This window comes from Portunus trituberculatus, chromosome 37, assembly GCF_017591435.1.
Source record: "Portunus trituberculatus isolate SZX2019 chromosome 37, ASM1759143v1, whole genome shotgun sequence".
Classification (NCBI taxonomy): Eukaryota; Metazoa; Arthropoda; class Malacostraca; order Decapoda; family Portunidae; genus Portunus; species Portunus trituberculatus.
Genome location: NC_059291.1, coordinates 25,481,693 through 25,506,692, shown reverse-complemented (window position 1 = coordinate 25,506,692; position 25,000 = coordinate 25,481,693). Strand labels below are relative to the sequence as shown.

At 43.6% G+C, this 25,000-nt stretch overlaps 1 protein-coding gene across 2 annotated transcripts in view; it reads left to right on the top strand.

The window, feature by feature from the left end:
* The first annotated feature begins 3,869 nt into the window (after nucleotides 1-3,869).
* The window catches only part of LOC123514035, a 362,471-nt gene continuing 341,340 nt past the window's right edge, over nucleotides 3,870-25,000 (top strand). For both annotated transcript variants that reach the window (XM_045271614.1, XM_045271613.1), the window contains exon 1: nucleotides 3,870-6,114. In XM_045271614.1, coding sequence (XP_045127549.1) covers nucleotides 6,027-6,114 — 88 coding nt within the window. In that variant the 5' untranslated portion in view covers nucleotides 3,870-6,026. The remainder of the gene's footprint in view (nucleotides 6,115-25,000) is intronic.

The following is a 25,000-nucleotide window of genomic DNA, read 5'->3' as shown; positions in this document are numbered from 1 at the left end:
TTTATTTTTTTACTACCAGATTGTTCGTTTTGCTGTCAAGACTATGCCCTCAAACTTGCACCCATTCATTTGTATTAAATTTAGGGAGAAACCGGAGCAGTCAAGCAATTAAGGAAGCATGTTCAGCTGATACTTTTACATAAACTTACAAACGATGTTTTTTTTTTTCTTTCTTTAACCAGATGGTTAATTTTTCTGTCAAAATTATACCTGATCTCAAACTTGCAGAATCTATTTGTATTAGATTTAGGGAGAAACCAAAGTAGTGAAAAGAATTATTGAAGCAATTTTCGGTTGATATTTTCATCTGATACAATGTTAAGGAACAATTCACGTCGCTTGGAAGTTAATTAGACCAATACTCTTCGTTGTAAAGTCTTGTGAGTGGTGCGGGCTGGGTTCAGGAAGGATATCTTTGGTTAATAGCTTCCGAATGACAAGAGAGAGAGAGAGAGAGAGAGAGAGAGAGAGAGAGAGAGAGAGAGAGAGAGAGAGAGAGAGAGAGAACGAGAACGAGAACGACTAACGAACTAACGAACTAACGAACTTACTTCGCCAGCGGTCATCGTCTTGGCTTTGGTTCATCAGGGCAAGCAGGGCGCTAACACAGGAAACCCCACGAGTATGTTTTTATATTGTGTACTGCTTTGTGTATGGCGTTTTGTGTATGGCGTTTATTCATTCATAGTTCGGGCATGTTTGATGCGTAAACTAGAAATGTATAGTGTTCTTTAAGGGGGTTGTGATCCATCAAATCATCTATTTATCTGACTATTTGTCTGTCTGTCTGTCTCTCTACTGATCTAACTCACTGTTTGTCTGTCTGTCTGTACTGATCTATCTCACTCTGTCTGTCTGTCTGTCTGTCTGTCTGTCTGTCTGTCTGTCTGTCTGTCTGTCTGTCTTCCTTTCTACTGATCTATCTCACTGTTTGTCTATCTGTCTGTCTGCTGTCTATCCGTATGCCTGCCTGCTTGTGAAAATAAAACTAATGATAATAATAATAATAATAATAATAATAATAATAATAATAATAATAATAAAGAACAACAAGCGGTTAATTTATATCCCAGTAAAAGTTGAAACATAATAGGTTTAGGAAAGGATTAACATAAAATTTAGGACAATTAGCGAGAATGTACGTACTTGTTTACTTATTTGCTTTCCTCTCTGTCTGTTCGACCGTCTACAGTACTGCATGCCTATCCATCAAACCATCATTCAGGGCTGTGTTGGGGCGGTGAGGGACGGGCGGGTGTGGTAAGTGTGGCGTGTGACGAGGAGAGAAGTAAGAATAAGAGTAGGTGTTATAGTGAGGGGGTGAAAGATTGATATTTGTGATGAAAGAAGGGACGATATTGGTGGTGTTGGTGGTGGCGGTGGCGGTGGTGGTGAGTATGTCTGTTGTTGTTGATGTTGTCCGTAGTAGTGGTGGTGGTGGTGATAAAGTCTAACTGGTAAAGTAGATAATTGGTGTTATGTTGTCAGGTTAGGTTAGTGTGGTGTAGAAGGCAGGATGGTTAGGGATGGTTGAGGTGTGGGTGGGTGGTTGGGATTTGGGTAAGGGAAGGGGGGAGGGCTTAGTATATGATCTAGGTAGGGGAGGAGGAGGAAGGACATATGGAAGGGTAAAGGTCGATTCACACACATCAGTGCGGTATCAGTACCGCGTTAGTTCAGTGTCAGTGATATCCGTGTCGCTTTCGTGGCGTCTGTTCACACATGTCCGTGGTGACGCCGTACACCATGGTCAGTGATTTCGAAGATGGCAAAGTTTACAGACGTGGACTTGGCAATGATTGCCATAATTCTTGATGAAGAGGAGGCAGAACAAAAAGTGAAAAAAAAAGAAAGTGGGTACTTGAAGCATGGAAGAAAAGAAAAACTGAAGGAGAGTTTGTGACTCTGTACAAGGAACCAATTGATGATGAAACAAAATTTTTCCAGTACTTCAGAATGTCCGAAAACTGCTATCCATATATTTACGTTGTGACAATTAAATCATACAGAACAGGATGGTTTCGCACCATTTCAGTAAGTAGTTCGTCATCCATTTTCTTGACAGCTCAGAACACTCATCCGGCGTCCATGAAAATCTAAAAAGTATCGGTGGCGACGATACTCACCTTCACGGAACGGAGACGTAACGGTCACAGAGTCAAAACACTGCACCGAGCCGGACGTGTGTAAATGCTTCGGTTGAATTCAAAGCAACGATATTTTTTTTTTCACTGGCACTGAAGCACTGAGCGGACGCGGCACTGATACGTCACTAGTGTGTGTGAATCGGCCTTAATGGGAGAAGTGGAGGTGGAGGTGGTGGAAAGGCTACATAAAAGATGGAATGGAGGAGAAACAGGGAGGGATTAATGGATCAGGAAAACAGGTGGTCTGGAAGAAGTGGAGAAGGAAGAGGAGGAGAAGGAGGAGGAGGAGGAGGAGGAGGAGGAGGAGGAGGAGGAGGAGGAGGAGGAGGAGGAGGAGGAGGAGGAGGAGGAGTAGTAGTAGTAGTAGTAGTAGTAGTAGTAGTAGTAGTAGTAGTAGTAGTAGTAGTAGAGTGGTTACTATGGGACAGGATAGTCACTCACCACCATTATCACCATCACCATTATTATCACCATCACCATCATCACCATCACTATTTATGGGAGGTTATTTACTCTCTTATCTGCGGGAAGGGAGAGAGAGAGAGAGAGAGAGAGAGAGAGAGAGAGAGAGAGAGAGAGAGAGAGAGAGACTGACTTTCCCTTATTTAAGCAAGACAAATATAACAGGTAAGATATTGCCGGGTCATATTTTCTTGATTTTCTCTAAAACTCTCTCTCTCTCTCTCTCTCTCTCTCTCTCTCTCTCTCTCTCTCTCTCACTGATCCTCCGATCCTCCATTTCTTCCTTCCAATCTCCCATTATCTTTCTCTGTCCATTCAATATATTTCTTCCCTCCCACCTTTATCTCCTCTTCATCCCTTCCTCCTCCCTCCTCCCTCCCTCTCTCTCTCTCTCTCTCTCTCTCTCTCTCTCTCTCTCTCTCTCTCTCTCTCTCTCTCTCTCTCTCTCTCTCTCTCTCTCTGCTACCGCTTCCTCTTCCCCTACGGCCCTTCACCTTTCACCCTTCATCCCCCTTTCCCCTTCCCATCTTCCAATTCCCCTCTCACTACGTCAGTAAACTTGTACGCAACACTATTTCACATCCCGCAACTTTGCCCTACATACGTATATCCTGCTCTCTCTCTCTCTCTCTCTCTCTCTCTCTCTCTCTCTGGTAAGGTTCCTGACCAATACAGTATTTTTTTTGTTTTGCGGGAGAGGTAGCGTTCTTGTAATCAAATTAACGGATTATGGCTTGGGATGAGAGAGAGAGAGAGAGAGAGAGAGAGAGAGAGAGAGAGAGAGAGAGAGAGAGAGAGGTGGGGGGAGGGAGAGAGGGAGAGAGGTAAAGAAATAAGAAGAGCGATAGAAAGACGAGAACATTAAATGAATTTTTGATGTGTGTGTGTGTGTGTGTGTGTGTGTGTGTGTGTGTGTGTGTGTGTGTGTGTGTGTGTGTGTCTGGTGGTATTGGTGTGAGGAGCGAGCGTGTGATGCCGATAGATTGCTTGGACAGATAGCGAAGATAGATAGTTGGCAACCCTGTCAATTCCTCAGGGTGCTGCTTGATAAATTGACACTACACACATCCTCTCTCTCTCTCTCTCTCTCTCTCTCTCTCCATACGTGGGCGGGCGGTGGGCAGGGTCGGTGCTGGTGGGGCGGGGCGGGGCGCACGGTCTGTCGGTCTCTCGGACGGGCGGGCGGGCGGCGGGGCGGTCGGGGAGTGTCGTGGCTGGTACTCACTGCATGGGATACTCGAGCAGCTCGGCCAGCTCCACCAGTGTGCTCTGAGCCGCGGGAGGGGTAACAACGCCCTCCCGCACTCCAGTCACCCAATCTGGCCGGCGCTTCGTCGCTCGCTCTGGTGAAGTTTATTTTTGCCGAGTCGCAGTGTCGCTTCCCCGGACTTAATTATTTTTCCTACACGTTTGTGATCCCATTGACAGTACTCGATTACTATTTGTAACTTGTCTCGAAGTGAACTATCTATCAGTCAAGGCTTAAGTTTACTGCAGTGACAGCCGTAGAATAATAATATCGTCAACCAGCCAGTCAGCCAGCCAGTCAGTCAGTCAGTCAGTCATTCGGTCAGTCATGCCGGCCGGTCAGTGCGGTCTGCCAGTCAGCTGTTATCATCGACTGCCACCACCACCGCACCCGCTGTGATCCACCACCACCACTACCAATACCACTACCACCTCCACCACTGCTGCACTCCCTGACGCAGAAGAAGTAAGGAGAAAAGGAAACGAAAGAAGGAAACGAGAGTCGCTTAAGTTGTCCCCAGGTACCGGCGCCACGTCCCGCCGAGGATACACCTGTCCTGCCTCGTGCCAGAATTTGCCGCGCTAACTCAGAAAAAGAAAAAAAGGAAAAAAAAAACACATGAAAAGGAAATGAAAAAAATATATAATTCACAGTAAGATCCACAACGGCGACGACTTTTACTACACACACACACACACACACACACACACACACACACACACACACACACACACACACATACACACACGTACAATCCACGACGGACGTAGATTTCATGTATATGAAATTTTCCACCCAAAATATCCAAATTTCGTAATCCTGTGGAGGCGAGAAGATTTGCCCCAAATTTTTTTACATTATTTTTTTTCTATTTTTTATTTATTTATTTATTTATTTATTTTTGAGAATTGAAACCTGCGCCAGACAAGGAAACTTTGCTTCGCTGACCGACACGAACCGGGCAACCACCTGCCTGTATGTGAGAGACGGACGCGAAGGAAGGAAGAAAAATGAGAAGTTTGGAAAGATGTAAATGTTAAGGATGAGAAGGACTAAGAGAAAAAATAAGAGAGAAGAGAAAAGAGAAAGAGAGATAGACAGACAAAAAATATAAAAATGCCGCAGTAACAGTGAAATTCTCGTGTGATTAAGTTTGTGTGTGTTGTTACCAGCTTAACCAATTAGAGGCGAGCAAGACAAATGGCGGCCTGTGATTGGCTAGTGATACCTCCGCTACTCGTCCGTGTGTCTGTGTGACGCTTCACGTGGCTCACCTAAGACAAGAGGAGGAGGTGGAGGAAGAGGAGGAGGAGGAGGAGGTAGAAGAAGAGGAAGAGGAGGACGGGAGCAACAAGGAGGCGGTGCTACATTCCAGTCACCTGCATGAGGATTAGCTTTGTGATTTACTTGGTGACGTTGGTGGCGTGACGTTGAGTGTGACGCGTGGAGCCGTAAAGACACCAACACGCTCGGGCTGACTTGGTGACGAGTGACGGCGCTGTGACCCCTAGTCCATTCTTTCCCTACTCCCTGCCCTCAGCATTGTCATGGCCGCGTGTTCGTGTGTGTGTGAGTAGGTATGTGTATGTGTGCGTGTGGGGCCTGCGGTAGTCGTGATTTGTGGTGTCCGCGTGAAGCATAAGAAGCCTCGTTAGGGGACGTTACGACGCTAAACAACTGACGGAGGCAAAAAAGAAAAAAAGAAACGCGGAGGTGAAGAAAATAGATAAAAAAGAGAAAAGTAAAGAAACTGGACTATTGTATAATGAACCCACCACATGTGTTGTAATAATAATAATAATAATAATAATAATAATAATAATAATAACAGTAATAGTAATACTTGTAGTAATAATAGTAATAATAGGAACCAAAGGCTGTATTAGCTCCTGACAAGGTGGAACAGAACAGGTATATAACACGGTGCTGCGCGGAACTGACCTTCACCCCCCACCCGTGCCCCTGGTGACCTACCTGTCCAGCCAAACCACCAGGTGACTTACGTTTACCTGGTCATTCGTTACCTGTGATCAATCCGACTGAACTAACGCTACTGGAATTGACTCTCGGCTGACTGACTGACTGGCTGGCGTGATCTGAGGCGGCCAGACCCTCGCAAGTGACCCAGACGGAGCGAGATGGAGTGAGTGAGTGAGTTCGCTCTAACCATGCCGGGCTGCCTCCCAGTGGCCGCCGGAGTGTTGATGATGATGATGGTTGTCGCTGCCTCGTCCATCTCCTCCGAGGACGACAAAGGTAATGAAGGGTGACGGAAGGGAGGGAGGGAGGTGTGGGAGGGATAATGTAGTGGAAAGGTAGCGTAAGGGGGTGTGGGGGGAGGAGGAAGAGGAAGGAATAGATAATATAGTGGTGAAGTAACGGAGGGAGAGGGAAGAGAAGGGAGGGATAATATAGAGGAAAGTAAATTGGAAAGGTAGGAGTGAGGAAGGTAATATTGAGGAAAAAGGAAGGAGGTATTAATAACAGGTGAAATGAGAAAAGAGTTTTGGAGAGAGAGAGAGAGAGTGAGAGTGTGTGTGTGTGTGTGTGTGTGTGTGTGTGTGTGTGTGTGTGTGTGTGTGTGTGTGTGTGTGGAATAAAAAGAAAGGACAGAAGGGCATGACATTTTGAAAACGAGCACATAAAAGACAAGAGAAAAAAAACGAATAACCCAAGATTTGTGTGAGATATACTTAAAGACAAAGAAATAAAGAAAAAAAAACAAGAAAACTAGAGAAAATGAAAAGAAAGGAGAGAGAGAGAGAGAGAGAGAGAGAGAGAGAGAGAGAGAGAGAGAGAGAGAATTTATATATTGGGCATTCAGGTGGGCTGACTCTATGGCTACACGAGTACGATTAAATTGTAAAAATCTTAATTGGCTACTGCCCTGCAATTATTATAACCATAAAAATAATAGTGTGCCATTCAGAGAGAGAGAGAGAGAGAGAGAGAGAGAGAGAGAGAGAGAGAGAGAGAGAGAGGACCTAACTGCATCCATTTGACCATCTGCTTAACAAGACTTAGATTACTGGCGTTGAGTTTCTGCGCATTCATACGTCACGTGACCTCATTGGATTCTGAAAAGTTAATGTCCCTCAAACACACCACGCTCGAGGAGGAGGAGGAGGAGGAGGAGGAGTAGGATAAAGGTGAAGATGTGAACGACAATGACAAAGAGGTGAACGAAAACAAGGAGGAAGAGGAAGATAGCAACGATAAGCATATGGATAAAGGTGAAAATAAGGGCAAATATCACAAAGAGGAGGATGAAGACAAGGAGCAGCATAAAGAGTTACAAAGGAAGAACAAATAAATAGTATATCCGGTGTTTAACGGGGACTACACTCGATTATTATGAGAATAGAGGGACAGCACGGGTGAAGGTTCCTCCCCACCTGCCGCTTCCTCCAACGACTGTCACGAGGAACTGTATCGGTGTTTTGTAATGAAAGAAGATATGTCAGTGTTGCTGCTTCTCTCCGCTGATCGAGAACCACAAACTATTTTAGTGAAGTTAATTCAGTCAGTAAACCCAAATCGAAATCTTGATTACGATTTGAGACGAAAGGAGAGAATATGTGTAGATTTGAGTAGAAAACTTGTTTATTCTGTTTTTGGAGGTTTGTACTATCGAGGATGTTAGAATTCAAAGAGTTCCAAATGTTACAACTCTGTTGAAGAATTGTTTGGCTTTGTGTGACGTGAATCTTGTATCAGTTATCATGAGTCTGTGGCTTCTGGTCGACCATCCGTTCCAGTAGTATTCTAAAGGATTAGGTCAAACCTCCTTGTATTCCTTAAAAGCTGAGAATACATTTAGTCCATTGAGTCTTCTTTCATGGGAATTTTTCTTAGCCGGAGTATCATTTTAGTTGTATGTTGTGTTGTTTGCATCTTTTCAACACCTTTTTCGTAATGTGGGAACTAAAACTGTGCAACATCCACGATGGACTGAACAAGAGGTGTACATTTTTATGTTTTAATCCGTGTTTGTTTTGAAAGGTACTCACAGTCAGTTTGTTGGCAGTTTTAATTTGTGGTCTTTAGATCGCTTGATATTAGTATTCCAAGGCCAATAAGGACAATTTTCCTACTCGCCGTGTGCATGGAAAGCGACCTGCGGTTTTTTAAATACTGAACGTTGCTATTGTTGGTTTGGATATAGAATGTCTTGCGTCCATCGCAATTTTAAGTTTCATCTACCATTCGTTGCTCCATCAAATTAGTCGAACTAAATTTCACTGCAACGATTATTTGCCCTACTTTATAATTTCTTTATCGGCAATTTCCATCAGCTAATTCTGACACATTGCAAACGAGACCAATGCCGATATCACACGAGTACCAGGAACAAAACAGGGTCTAACACTAAACCTTCGGGAACGCCACGGTTTACACTCAGTCAGTCACACGAAACGTATGGAGCTGCTCATCGGTCCTGCTGTGCATGGCCCGGTTCACCCCAACCCGTCACTGTTACCGCCGTGGCCATCGGTGAAGTCACAAACTTCCTGGCTGTCAGCTTCGGAGATGAGGTCCATCAAGAGGTGACGGCGTGATGTCAACCCGTCAGTCCTTCACACGTACCACATCAAGGTGGACCACTGCGCTCTCCTCATCATTGTGGCTCTCTTATTGCTGGACGATTCTAAACGGGATTGAATCAGCAAGACGAAGGGGGAGACAAATAGGTCAAGGACAGCAATTACTGCTGGAGAGGCCGCTACTGTCTCCTTAAGGAGACAGAGATGAGTACTGATTGAAATAGCTTCACTAGAACGTCTCGCAGCTGGTAGGTAAGCACAATAAAAATTGATCCACGTGCACCACGAAAGCCGATACTGACTTTGAAGTCTAGCCAGGGCTGCGCTCAGGGTGCGTGGCGTGTTGTGTTTCCAGATTCATCGAACAATAGTCTTCAGCTCACACTCTAGGAAAATGTGTTTTTAATGGGTGTTTTTTTACAGGACTTTTGTAAATGTAGATAGTTGACACGTATCGAGATGATGTCAAACTCTTAAAAAATGCAGCAACAAGAAAAGTCCAGTAAGTTAGTGAAGCACGAACACTCAGTGCAGGAACCACGGGGTAATTTGCGTATATGTTTAATTAAATTGTCCCGAACGATGATTTTCACTAATTTATATGCAACTGTCAGGATAAAAGGTCGATAATTTCCTGGCTGTGTGTGTGTGTGTGTGTGTGAGAGAGAGAGAGAGAGAGAGAGAGAGAGAGAGAGAGAGAGAGAGAGAGAGAGAGAGAGACAGGACCACTAACCTTATTAAATTTTTTCCCACTCATCAACCATCGACAACAAAAACCCTCTTTGCCTATATGAACTTTCACTCCTCCCTTTTCCCCCACCACTTTCCTCCTCCCTTGCTGCTTCACCCCCCAACACTTGAGGTCATTTTGCCATCCCCTTCCTTCAGCTCCTTCCACCCATCCACCCTTCCATTTTTTATCTTACAACTTCCTCGTCCTCCTTTTCCTCCTCCTCCTCCTCCTCCCTTTCTTCCTCTGCCTCGGTTTTCTAAATCCTTTACCTCTTAAATCATTGATAATTTCCCCTTTCCTTTGTTCTTTGTCATCGCTACTTATGTTTTTCCTTGTTCTCTTTCTCTTCTTTCTCCTCCTCCTCCTCCTCCTCCTCCTCCTCCTCCTCTTCAACATTTATGCATGCCCTCCATCATTATTCTGACTCACTCCCATTTCTCCTCCTTCCTCTTCTTCCCTCTCTTCCATTTCCTCCCTTCATTCCCTCCCAGCACTCTCCTTCCCCTCCCCTCTTTCCTCTCATTGTGGTGTGGTCTCTCCTCCGCTCTCCCTAATCTTGACTTTTCCTCTCCTCTCTCCTCCCCTCTCCTCCACTGTCCTCCTATCTCTTCTCTTTCTTACCGTCCTCTGTTCCCTCATTGCAATCTTACAAAAATGAAGACTCTCTCTCTCTCTCTCTCTCTCTCTCTCTCTCTCTCTCTCTCTCTCTCTCTCTCTCTCTCTCTCTCTCCAAGGCCGTTAAATAGACTGTGTTGTTTTGTTTTCTTTTTTACTATTTCTTTCTCCCTTTCGAGTTCATTTATACGTCGTTATCGGATCTCTCAACCTTGGAAATGTGTATTGCTCCTCCTCCTCCTCCTCCTCCTCCTCCTCCTCCTCCTCCTCCTCCTCTAAAGCAACCAATTCATGCCAGGGATTCCTTGTGCCTTTTTTCTTTTTTTGCCTTTCACATTTATCATAGTTTAGTGGCATTCCTTCTCTCTCTCTCTCTCTCTCTCTCTCTCTCTCTCTCTCTCTCTCTCTCTCTCTCTCTCTCTCTCTCTCTCTCTCTCTCTCACCTCGTTTATCATCCTCACTGCTTTTGCTCCTTTATCATTTTATCGCCGTCATGTTTACGATATAGAACGGATAGCATTTGCGAATTAATCCTCTTTTTCACAAGCGATGATCGAGTTAATACTTTTATTCCGGGCCGCGCGTCCCTGTCACGTGGGTTCAGTGCCCTTGGTCCGGGTTGGAGGGTCGGGGGGGAAGGTGGCAAGCAGGGGTGTGCAATGAGTGTAATGCTAATATATTTACTTATTAGGTCGCTTATTCATGCCATTCTATTCCTGGTACTGCTGTTGTTGTTATTGTTATTACTGCTGCTTCAATCAGTGCTACTACTACTACTACTACTACTACTACTACTACTACTACTACTACTACTACTACTACTGGGAGTATTTGTTGTTGGATTTATTTGGTGTTATTGTTGCTGCTGTAACTACTCTTCTGTTCCTTCTATTGCTCTTGTTACTAGTTAGGTTATCAAACAGTATTGAGGCTAATGATGATATTAGTGTTATTAGTTTTTTGTGCTACTACTACTACCACCACCACCACCACCACCACCACCACCACCACCACCACCACCACCACTACCACTACCACTACTACATGTTTTCTTATTTAGCCTTTATTTTGCGTTATCAGAACTATCTACTAAACAAAATTAGAGAGAGAGAGAGAGAGAGAGAGAGAGAGAGAGAGAGAGAGAGAGAGAGAGAGAGTGAGAGAGTGAGAGAGGTCAATGAATGAATATATGAATGAGTGAATGAGTGGGTGAGTGAGTGAATGAACTCCATTTTTCATTTCAAACACAAAAGAAAGATTGTATGCTCGGGGCGTGTGTGTGTGTGTGTGTGTGTGTGTGTGTGTGTGTGTGTGTGTGTGTGTGTGTGTGTGTGTGTGTGTGTGTGTGTGTGTGTGTGTGTGTGTGTGTGTGTGTGTGTGTGTGTGTGTGTGTGTGTGTGTGTGTGTGTGTGTCTATGATTTATACAGCACTTCAGAAATAAAACCAAAGTTCAACACGTGCAACTTTTCCTTATATTGGCACACATTACAGAGAGAGAGAGAGAGAGAGAGAGAGAGAGAGAGAGAGAGAGAGAGAGAGAGAGAGAGAGAGAGAGATGAAAAGAATAATGACAGAACCCGTAATTTTCTAAACTAATTGATTTTTTTTCCGCGAGAGAAATGTTAATAATTTGAGAGAGAGAGAGAGAGAGAGAGAGAGAGAGAGAGAGAGAGAGAGAGAGAGAGAGAGAGATTAATTAAACGAGAGAAGAGATACGAGAGAAAGGGAAAGAAAAGAAAGACATAAGAAATGCATATATGACAGAACGAAATAATGGCATGGGAAGAGATGAATGATATATGAGAGAGAGAGAGAGAGAGAGAGAGAGAGAGAGAGAGAGAGAGAGAGAGAGAGAGAATGATTTATGGTGAAAATTATGTGTGTTGACGTAATATTATAGAAAGTCAGAATACTCTCTCTCTCTCTCTCTCTCTCTGTGTGTGTGTGTGTGTGTGTGTGTGTGTGTGTGTGTGTGTGTGTGTGTGTGTGTGTGTGTGTGTGTGTGTGTGTGTGTGTGTGTGTGTGTGCGCATTGGAAACACAGCGTGGCCCATTTCCCTTCCTGGCCAGGTAAGACTGATACACTCAAGCTCAGGTGTACTCGTTTTTTTTTCCCTCAGCGTTTTTTTCCTCCTTTTCTCTTATTTGTATATGTATTTTTTTCTATTCTGCTCGTACTCTTTCCCCTCTTCTTTTTATTTCCGTTGACGCGTTTATTTTTTTCATATTTCTTCTTTTTTTGTCTAATTCTTCTTTTTTCACCCTATTATTATCTCTCTGTCCTTGTTTTCTTCCTCGTCCTACTTGCCTTCATTATATTCCTATGTACTCGTATTTCTCGTCTTTTCTTTTCCCTTTCTCTCTGCTCAGTCATCGATATCTTTCTCCATTTTTTTTCCTTTTCTTGGTCTTCTTTCTCTTTCCTTCTTCTGTTCTATTTATCTGCTTTTCTCCTTTTTCGTTCTTACCTTTTTCTCCTGTCTTTCTTCAACGTTCCTCTTTTTTTCTTTTTAAACCATACAAATCTGCCCCTTTATTCACTCTCCTCATATTATCTCTCCTGCCCTACCTTCGTCATCCTCCTCTTTCTCTTACTCCTCTTCCTTATCTACGTATGTTTTCCCTGTTCATGTAAACTCATAACATGATTCCAATAAACATCACCTTCCTGCACTCTAATTTATCAGCACAGTTCTTTTCTCCTCGCCAATCCCGCGAGTGCTCACCAATCGAACGCTCTGTACAACACCATGTTAGCACAATTCACATGCATTGAAAGTCGAGGGCAGCACACAGTTTTCTCCCTTTTTTTTATTCAGGTTAACAGAGTCGGACATGCGTACGGACGTGGAGGCAGGAAGCAGAGTACAAACGAAAATGATGTGGAAAAGGGTAGACAAAAATGACTCGGTTATATTCCGTGTTCAAAAGGCTAAAAGAGGAGTTTTTAGCGTCCAACTGAGTGGAGTTCAAAGGAGAGGGGTACTTCAGGCGGATGAGAGGGCGGAGAGGCGGTGGATAATATTACGGAGGGGAGAACGTCCATCAAAATTAACATGAAGGGATCGTGGTGGGAACGGTGACGGCTGCGACAGGAGTGACTCTCTTCCCGTTGTGGTGTTTGTCAGATACGGGAATGTTATTTTTGTCTGACTTCTTGTTGCTGCTACTGCTAATATTGTTGTTGCTTCTGCTTTTGCAATTACTACTATTGATTATTATTACTACTACTACTAATGCTACTCCAGCTACTACTACTACTACTACTACTACTACTACTACTACTACTACTACTACTACTACTACTACTACTACTACTACTACTACTACCACTGCTACCACCACCACTACCACACCACCACTACTACCACTACTACCACTACCACCACTACACACTACTACTACTACTACTAGTAACCACGCACCACCACCACTGCTGCCACTACTACTAGTAACCAAGCACCACCACTCCACCACTGCTATTGCCATTGCCATTTCTACCACCACTACCACTACTACTACTACCACTACCACTACTACCACTACTACTACTACTACTACTACTACTGCTCTTACTACTACTGCTCTTACTACTACTACTACTACTACTACTAATAATAATAATAATACTATCGCTATGACTACTACCACTATCACTATTAGAAGCTTCAAAAGTAAAAGTCCTGATTCCTTTTATAGAGGAGGGGCAACGACCAGGGACACAAAAAATAACTATTTAAAGAAAGGCTCAGTGAAGCGCTGGTCTCAAAGCAGTCTAAATCGTTAATCGAAATCATCGATAAGTGTCTCAAAATCTTCCTTTGAAAAAGTTCAAGTCATAGTAAGTGGAAATACAAAAACAGGAAGGGAGTTTCAGACTTTACCAGAGAATGATTGAGAGTACTTGTTAACTAACTCTTGCATTAGGGAGGTGGGCAGAATAGGGGTGAAAAGATGAAAGCCTTGTGCAACGAGACTGCGGGAGGAGGGGAGGCATGCAGTTAGCAAGATAAGAAAAGCAGTTGGCATGAAAATAGTAATAGAAGATAGCAAGATAGGAAACATTCCGGCGGTGAGAAAGAGGCTGAAGACAATCAGTCAGAGGAGGTGAGTTGGTAAGACGTAAAGCATTTGATTCCATCCTGTCTAAAAGAGTTGTGAGTGGAACTTCCACATACATGTGAAGAATACTCCATACATGGGAAGAAAAGAACCCTGTATAGAATTAACAGCAGTTGTGGGCTGAGATAAACTGACGGGGACGACCTAGAACGCCTAACTTCATAGAAGCTGTTTTAGCAAGAGATAAGATGTGAAGTTTCCAGTTTAAATCATAAGTAAAGGACAGGCCATGGATGCTCAGTATAGAAGATAGAGACAGCTGTGTGTCATTGAAGAAGAGGAGATAGTTGTCTGAAATTCCTCCATAGATGGAGGAATTGAGTTTTTGAGGTATTGAACAATACTAAGGTTGTTCTGCCCAGTCAGAAATTTTAGAGAGATTAGAAGTCAGGCGTTCTGTGGCTTCCTTGTGTGAATTGTTTGCTTCCTGGTTTTGGTTTAGATCATTAATTAATAATAGGGAGAGAGTGGATGACGAGACAGAACCCTGTGGAACACCACTGTTAATAAATTCAGGAGAGGAACAATAGAACAATAACAGAACGGTCAGAAAGGAAACCTGAGATGAAATTGCAGAGAGAAGGATAAAAACCGTAGGAAAATAGTTTGGAAATCAAAACTTTTTGCCAGACTCTATCAAAAGCTTTTGATATGTCTAAGGCAACAACAAAAATTTTACCAAAATTTCTAAAAGAGGATGACCAATACTCAGTAAGGAAACCTAAAAGATCGCTAGTAGAGCGACCTTGAGAGAGAGAGAGAGAGAGAGAATGTTAAAGATATATATTTGCCGTTATCAAGTTTGCATCTACTAGACCAGGGGTTTTCAACTTCGGGTTCGCAAACATTGAGGGGTTCACAAGAAGATTTCCGGGGGTACTTATATGGTTCAATTCCTCTCACCCCAATTCTGTCCATCTCCATAATGCAAAGTACTTTCAATCATTTATACCTTTGTCTGGTAAACTCTGGAACTCTCTCCTTCCTATGACTTGACTTTCTTTAATAAGACATTTGTCCTTTTCTTTTGGCTAACTCTATCAGACCTCTATGGGGACTGACAACTAAGTGGGCTTTTTTTTTTTTTGTTGCCCTTGGCCAGTTGTCTCCACTTATATAAATGAAAAATAAAAACTATCTTTTGCAGTACCAATGCAAATTGAGTTAGTGTCAGTCACTAAAGTAACATTCCCGGGCTACTTGGACGAATGATCTAATAATATCCTTTGCGGTACCATTGCATACTGAGTTAATGTCACTAACTAAATTAACATTCTGTTCGATATCAGATTGCTTGGGGTTCGGATATATGGTCTTGTAACTCATGTGGTACTTAACGAGAAAAGGCTGAGAACCCCTGTCCTAGACTGTGGTATGGTGTTTTAGTCCTCATATCACAGAAAAGATATCGGTCTCTTAGAGTCAGTACAAAGGATGATAACTAAATATGAAAAGGGATGAAAAATATATTCCTTGCGGATGGAGATTGCTTTTAGATTTACATTCCTTAGAGGAGCGTAGATTAAGAGGGATCTGGTGGAGGTCTTTACATGGTATAGGGATATAACAAGGGTGGCTTCAACGAAATTCTCATAATCATTAATGAGAATAGGACAAGAAATTACGAGTTCATGCTTGATAAGGTTATGTTTACAGAAGATGAAGGAAGGAGTGTGTAAAGCATTAGAGAGCGAGATGAATGGAATAGTGAGTGGTCAGGCTGTTATGATGATACATGGAAATACATGAGGAGGTAAGTTTCATGCAGGGACTGTCACGTGACCTGTACCCCTGATTACTTATTGTACCACTTACTGTTTGTTCTTATTTTCTTACCACCACCACCACCACCACCACCACCACCACCACCACCACCACCACCACCACCACCACCACCACCACCACCACCACCACCTACTACTACTACCACTACTACCACTACACTACCTACCACCACCTACCACTACTACACCTGACACCACTACCACCACCACCACCACCACCACCACCACCACCGCTGCTGCTGCTGCTGCTGCTGCTGCTGCTGCTGCCGCTGCCGCTGCTGCCACTGCTGCTGCCGCTGCTGCTGCTGCTGCTGCTGCCACCACCACACCACCACCACCACCACCACCACCACCACCACCACCACCACCACCACCACCACCACCACCACCACCACCACCACCACCACCACCACACCACCACTGCCACCACCACCACCACTGCCACTGCCACCACCACCACCACCACCACCACCACCACGCACACCACCACCACCACCACCACCACTGCCACCGCTGCCACCACCACCACCGCTGCCACCACCACCACTGCCACTGCCACCACCACCACCACCACCACCACCACCACCACCGCCACCACCACCACCACCACCGCCACCACCACCACCACCGCCACCACCACCACCACCTAGCACCACCACCACCACCACCACTGCCACCTGCTCCCACCACCACCACCACCACCACTGTCACCGCTCCACCACCACCACCACTGCTACCACCACCACCACCACCACCACTGCACCACCACTACCACCACCACCACCACTACTACTACTACTGTTGTTACTGCTGCTACTACTACTACCACTACTGCTACTACTAATGTTTTTTTTTTGTTATTTCTACTTCTGCTGTTGTTCCCATCACTGCTAATTCTATTACTTTTACTAATCCTCGTCTTCGTCCTCCTCCTGTGTATGTGCTTGACCTGTGTGTGTGTGTGTGTGTGTGTGTGTGTGTGTGTGTGTGTGTGTGTGTGTGTGTGTGTGTGTGTGTAATTCACCACAGTCACCCAGTTAACCTTCCACATTACGGAGCGAGCTCAGAGCTCATAGACCGATCTTCGGGTAGGACTGAGACCACAACACACTCCACACACCGGGAAAGCGAGGCCACAACCCCTCGAGTTACATCCCGTACCTATTTACTGCTAGCTGAACAGGGGCCACACATTTGCCTCGCCCCACCCGGGATTCAAACTCAGGCCCTCTTGGTTGTGAGGCGAGTATGCTAACCACTACACTACGCGATGTGTGTGTGTGTGTGTGTGTGTGTGTGTGTGTGTGTTAAGTAGCAGGCAGGTAGATAACTATAGTTGTGTTTTTATTAAGGAGATAGGTGAGGGGGCCTGTACCGAGCCACACACACACACACACACACACACACACACACACACACACACACACACACACACACAAGGTGGCCGTGTCGAGCCTGCCTGGTTACGGTTCGATGGTGATACAAGTAGGTGCGGCAAGGCGAGGAGTCACTGGTGCGCTGGTGTTGTAGTGGTGGCGGCGGTGGTGGTACCGGTGGTGGTGGTGGTGGTGGTTCTTGTTGGTGTTATTATTAATATTATTATTATTAATATTATTATTATTATTATTATTATTATTATTATTATTATCTTTATCATTAATATTATTTTTATTATTATTTTTTATTTTATTATTTCTTTATTATTATTATTGTTATTATTGCGATTATTATGATGGGGAGGACAAGAAATGTGATGATGATAATGATAGTAATGAGGAGGAGAAGGAGGAGGAGGAGGTGGTGGAGGAGGAGGAGGAGGAGGTGGAGGAGGAGGAGGAAGAGGAAGAGGAGGAAGTATAGCTTTTACATTTGTTGATATATTTGTCCAGTCAGTAATGAAATGCAAGCAACATATTCGACACTTGTATATTCTCTTAAAAAAAAAAAAGTCTCCTAAAAGCCTTGACATGTTCACACACTCAGTGACAGTGAGCCAAATCAAGCGAGCTGAATTTTATGATTATTGGACGAGAGTAACACATGCCAGCTGTTTGATGAGGAGTGTGTGTAAATAAATGGATGAATATCGGGAACAGGGAGGTTAAGATAGCCGTTGTGAGGATAATGATAGAGAGAAATGAGGAGTGAAAATAGTTGAAGGGAAGAAAGGTAGATTTTGTAGAAGGAAAGGAAAATATTGCTAATACAGCTGTTGCTGCTGCTGCTGGTGGTACTGCTACTGCTGCTACTACTATTACTACTGCTATTACTACTACTACTACTACTACTACTACTACTACTACTACTACTAGTACAACAGTAGCAACAATATAAACCGCTGCTGCTACTACTACTACTACTACTACTACTACTACTACTACTACTACTACTACTACTACTACTACTACTACTACTACTACTAGTACTACTACTACTACTAGTACTACTACTACTACTACTACTACTACTACTACAACAACAACTACTAGTACTACTACTACTACTACTACTACTATTGTATAGTAACAGCAACAGCAACATAAACTACTACTCCTACTGATATTACAACAACAACAGCAACGACAACAACAGCAACAACAACATCAGCAACTACTACTACTACTACTACTACTACTACTACTACTACTACTACTACTACTACTACTACTACTTATATTACTTATACTACTTTCACTATTACCACTACTGTAACCACTACTACAATCATTATTATTACCTCCTCCACCTCTTCCTCCTCCTCCTCCTCCTTCACTTTGCATTAACCCCTCAAATGACGTACTTTGCGCCTACATAAGATATCTTTTTTTTTTTTTTAGTTGCTGTACTAGATAGTGTCACTTCTCTTTCAATCTTTCCTGTCACATCTTTGACTTTCTCTCTCCCTGTGGCCTCTTTGTTTCTTCCTTGAACCCTGATGTCCTTCAGCCTCTAACTCGTAGAATCTGTAGTGGTAACATAGGCACACAGACAGCCTCGATAGGCTCAGTAGGGCTGTTGCTGTCTGTTCCTTCCTTTGTATTCTTCTCCTACGCTTCCTCCTCCAACTATCACCACCACCATCACCAATACCAGCACTACAATCTACAAAAACCCAAAAGACCACTAGCACAATGGAACGTCCTTCTTCCCAACCCCCTATACACACAGTCAGTCCTTAGTAGCCCTTCCTCCGCCAGCAACTCGCCAGGAACCAGGTCGGTAATCCTGACTTAAAAATACCGCCAGTTCAAGGCCTCATGTACACCTTGCTTACTTGCCTCAGACACCCTCCCTCACAGTCACCTCCCTCCGCCCCTCACCGCTCCTCCTCGCAAGGCCGTGGCAAAGGAGGAAGGGATAGGTGAAGGTAAGGGGTAAGAGGTAAGGGGGAAGGGGATAAGAGGGAAGGGGGGGAAGGGGTAAAGCCAGGGGAGGGTAGGAATGGTGAGGGGAGGGGGCGGGGGAATTCCTCATAAGTAAGAAGCCATGTATGGATTTTTGTGGTGTGTGTGTGTGTGTGTGTGTGTGTGTGTGTGTGTGTGTGTGTGTGTGTGTGTGTGTGTGTGTGTGTGTGTGTGTGTGTGTGTGTGTGTGTGTGTGTGTGTTGGCATCAAATGATCATAAAGCAATGTGTTTTTTTTAACTCTACTTCAGTTACAACAACAACAACAACAACAACAGCAACAGCAGCAGCAGCAGCAGCAGCAGCAGCAGCAGCTGCTGCTGCTGCTGCTGCTATAACAACCACAAATACAATGTAGGTAGTTATGTGGTGGTTGTAGTGGTGGTGGTAGTTTCTGGTAGCTGTAATGGCGATGGGGCGGTAGTAGCGGTGGTAGCAGCAGCAGCAGCAGCAGCAGCAGCAGCAGCAGTAATAACAATAGTCTCCACGCTGGAGTATAAATAACTATAATGAAAGCTGTGAAGGCAGTGATGGCAGCAGCTTGTACGTATGAATATATTAGACACACAATGTTTGCATTTGTGTATTGGAATAAGGAACAAGGAACAATTTTTAGCATGCACCTCATACGAGAACACCAAGAGGAGCAGGAGGAGGAGGAGGAAAAAGAGAAACAACAGTAGCAGAGACGAGACAGAGAGAGCAGTGATAATAACAGCTATATATTCTTCTACCAGCAACAGCAGGAATAGGAGGAGGAGGAGGAAGAGGAGAAGAAGAAGAAAGAGGAGGAGGAATAGCAGGAGAAGAAGGAGGAGCAGTAATACATGATCAGCAGTGGTAGATTTCAATATTTGCTTGAACAAAAAGACGTAATGTATCTTGTGCCGTGAGCCGCTGGTGTCGGGGAGGAAAACCATAAGTCAGGTAGGCGAGGTGTTGGCTCCGGGCGGCGGACGCGGCAAATTAATGGTCGCGTTGGAGTTTAATGGCGGTGTTCTGCGAAGGCCGGTCGGGAGAAGCGGCGGAAAGTAAGCAAATAAAGTTCATAAACCATCCATTTATTCACGATTATTGAAAGCAAGGGACCCAGATTCACTGACGCCTTGGGGAAGAGGGAAAGTAGCAGGAGGAGGAGGAAGAGCAGGAGGAGGAGCAGGAGGAGGATTATAAAGGAATTATAAAGGCTGTTTAGTAACTACAGATAAGAGAGACAGGAGGAGGAGGAGGAGGGTGAGGAGGAGTTGGAGGAGGAGGAGGAGGAGGAGGAGGACATGAAGGAGGAAGAGGAGGAAGAGAAGGAGGAGGAGGAGGAGGAGGAGGAGGAGGAGGAGGAGGAGGAGGAGGAGGAGGAGGACATGAAGGAGGAAGAGGAAGAAGGGGGAGTAGTAGTAGTAGTAGGAGGAGGAGGAGAAAGAAGAAGATTGCTGTGAAAAATAGTCAGGAAGAAGAATTTTTACTATTTGCATTATAATTGTTATTATTTATTACTAATGTTATTATTATTATTATTATTATTATTATTATTATTATTATTATTATTATTATTATTAATATTTTGTTATTATTATTATTTATTATTATTATTATTATTATTATTATTAATTTTATTGCTACCATTATTAATATTATTGTTTTTATTAATATTCTTCTTTTTCTTCTTCTTCTTAATATTATTATTATTGTTATTATTATCATTATTATTATTATTATTATTATTATTATTATATCTTATTATTATTATTATTATTATTATCTTATTATTATTATTATTATTATTATTATTATTATTATTATTATTATTATTATTATTACTATTATCATTTATTATTATTATCATTATTATTATTATTATCATTTTCATTATTATAATTTTCATTATTATTATTAGCATCACAATCATCATCATTATCATTATCCTCATTATTATTATTATTATTATTATTATTATTATTATTATTATTATTATCATCATTATCATCATTATCATTACTATTAGTATAACTATTATAGTTGTCATCATCGCGTTTGTAAAAAGGACATGGTAAAAGAAGGGGAGCTGGATGAAGCCATCGGACCTCCACGTGGCAATCCTTGCCTAGTTATTCCCACCTATCATCACGACCCATGAATTTATCTAATCATTTTTCAAGCTCCCTAATGACTCAACGCTAACAACCTGATTATGGAGTCTGTTCTTTCATCTACCACTCTATTTGAGAACCAATTCCTTCTTTATTTTTGTACTGAATCTAAATATTTAAAGCTTGAATCCATTATTTCTTGATCTATCCTGATTACTGATCCTGGAAATGGTGCTGACGTCACCCTTGCCATAATCCCTGTACCACTTCAAGACTTCTATCAGCGTCCCTCGTAACCTACATTTCTCTATGGAATGTAAATGTAATAGCTTCAGTCTCGTTCCGTAAAGAATATACTTCATCTGTAACTTTCTTAGCCATTGTAGTAACAGAACGATAGTAGTAATAATAATAGTTGTAGTAAAATAGCGGTAATAAAAGTAAGAATAAAAGAATAATGGTAACTTTTAATGTGAGGCGTGTTCTGTCTAGGTGCACACATCACGCTGCTAAAGAGAAAGGAAAAGAAGAAAAACTTTACAGAAGGTGTGAGTCCCTAAAGAGAAGTGTTTGAAGGAATATTCAGAATGATGAAAGGAAATGTCTTGAAACCACTCTTGAAATTAAAGGCAGGAAAAAAAATATAGAACCAAGCGAGATAGTTACTTTTAATTTTCTCGTCGTCATCATCATCGTCATCGAGGCTACTAATAGAATGACAACGCGCGCGCTCGCACACACACACACACACACACACACACACACACACACACACACACACACACACACACACACACACACACACACACACACACACACACACACACACACACACACACACACACACACACAAGACTGAGCACTTACATTCATTCCCATTGCAGCGGTGTATATACCAACACTGCACGGTACACACACACACACACACACACACACACACACACACACACACACACACACACACACACACACACACACACACACACACACACGGTAGCTCAGTGGTTAGAGCGCTGGCTTCACAAGCCAGAGGACCGGGGTTAAATTCCCCGGCCGGGTGGAGATATTTGGGTGTGTCTCCTTTCACGTGTAGCCCCTGATCACCTGGCAGTGAGTAGGTACGGGATGTAAATCGAGGAGTTGTGACCTTGTTGTCCCGGTGTGTGGTGTGTGCCTGGTCTCAGGCCTATCCGAAGATCGGAAATAATGAGCTCTGAGCTCGTTCCGTAGGGTAACGTCTGGCTGTCTCGTAGAGACTGCAGCAGATCAAACAATGAAACACACACACACACACACACACACACACACACACACACACACACACACACACACACACACACACACACACACACACACCGCGTAGTATAGTGGTTAGCACGCTCGACTCACAATCGAGAGGGCCGGGTTCGAGTCCCGGAAAGCGGCGAGGCAAATGGGCAAGCCTCTTAATGTGTGGCCCCTGTTCACCTAGCAGTAAATAGGTACGGGATGTAACTCGAGGGTTGTGGCGTCGCTTTCCCGGTGTGTGGAGTGTGTTGTGATCTTAGTCCTACCCGAAGATCGGTCTATGAGCTCTGAGCTCGCTCCGTAATGGGAAAGACTGGCTGGGTGACCAGCAGACGGCCGTGGAGGAGGAGGAGGATGTGAATTACACACACATACACACAAACACACACACACTGGAGAAAGTTAAAAAGGAAAAGGACTTAGGAGTGACGATGGAAGAAAACAATCAACAAGTAAGCCATATTGATAGAATTTTTAGAGAAACATATAAATTGCTAAGGAATATTGGAGTAGCATTTCACTACATGGACAAAGAAATGATGAAGAAATTGATAAGTACTATAATAAGACCCAGATTGGAATATGCAGGAGCAGTGTGGACCCCTCATAAAAAGAAACACATAAGGAAATTAGAGAGACTACAAAAAATGGCTACAAGAATGGTTCCAGAATTTGAAGGGATGACATATGAGGAGAGACTAAAGGCTATGGATCTACCAACCCTGGAACAAAGAAGGAGAGAGGAGACCTGATACAAGTTTATAAATTGATCAACGGAATGGACCAAGTGGATAATGAGAAACTGATCCTGAGAGAAGAATATGACATCCGAAGCACAAGATCGCATAGTAAAAAGCTGAGAAAAGGAAGATGTCTGAGAGATATTAAAAAATATAGTTTCCCGCAGAGATGTATTGAGACGTGGAACAGTTTAAATGAAGAAGTAGTGTCTGCAACGAGTTTGCATACTTTTAAAGTAAGATTGGATAAGTGTAGATATGGAGACGGGGCCACACGAGCATAAAGCCCAGGCCCTGTAAAACTACAACTAGGTAAATACAACTAGGTAAATACACACACACACACACACACACACACACACACACACACACACACACACACACACACACACACACACACACACACACACACACACACATCTGTCACTTGTGTCACCACGTCACCTTGATCGCATCCCAGGCCAGGGAGACCAAGGTGCAGTTAGCATATTATAAAAGGAGAATGTATAACCATCATTAACATACCATCTGGCCGCACCACCACCACCACCACCACCGCCACCACCGCCAGCCACGTCTTCACTACAAAATATGACCCACCGGTGCACGAACGCCTTGATGTTGTAAAAATATTAAGAAAAAAAAAGCAGTCAGACTTTTCCAAGAAAGCTTGTGGGGTGCTGGGAAGTGGGTAGTGGTGGGGTGGGGATGGGAGTCTGTTGGTGGGGTAGTGGGGGTGGGCTTGGGTGGCCTGTGCTTGGAGGGTCACGGAGAGTCTTTTCAGTGGTGTGTGTGTGTGTGTGTGTGGGTGGGTGGGTGGATGGGTGTAGGGGAGGAGGAGGAGCAAGACGGGAGGGAGTTTGCGTTGAGCGTGATGGAAATGAAGCAATTAAAGGCGAAGGCTGAGCTATGTTTAGAAGTGTTCTTATAGGCTGGGGTCATGAACTACTGTTTGGTGTACTGCTGCTGCTGCTGCTGCTGCTGCTGCTGCTGCTGCTGCTGTTGCTGCTGCTGCTGCTGCTGTTGCTGTTGTTGTTGTTGTTGTTGTTGCTGTGATTGATTCTCTTTCTATTACCGTTCTTCTTCTTCTACAACTATTACCACTACTACTACTACTACTACTACTACTACTACTACTACTACTACTACTACTACTACTACTACTACCTCAAATGATGATTTTGTTGCTGTTCATGCTGCTGGTGTTGATGCTGCTACTACTACTACTACTACTACTACTACCTACAACTGATGACTTTGTTGCTGTTCATGCTACTACTGTTACTGCTACTACTACTACTACTACTACTACTACTACTACTACTACTACTACTACTACTACTACTACTACTACTACTACTACTACTACTACTGCTTTTCACTTTATCAGACTACCACCACCACAACCACTACTACTACTCCTACTACTACTACTACTCACTCAGACAGACTACTACTACTACTACTACTACTACTACTACTTTCTACTTTATCAGACTACCACCACCACCACCACCAACACCACTACTACTACTACTACTACTACTACTACATTATCAGTACCATCATCCTCATTTTTACCATTTTTATTCCCACCATCACCACCACCACTACCACCACCACACCACCACCAGTAGCAGTAGCAGTAGCAGTAGCAGCAAGATGGTTACTGTCTTTCCCCACAAATTAGCGGCTTCCCTCTCCTCCCCGCCTTCCTTGCCGCTACATAGGAGGGCAGCAGACACTGGGCTGGGAATTCTCCTTCCTGTAATTTCCCGAAGAAGGGTCTTGAGGGCCTTGAAAATAGCCTCCGTGCCAGGCTGGGCCCAC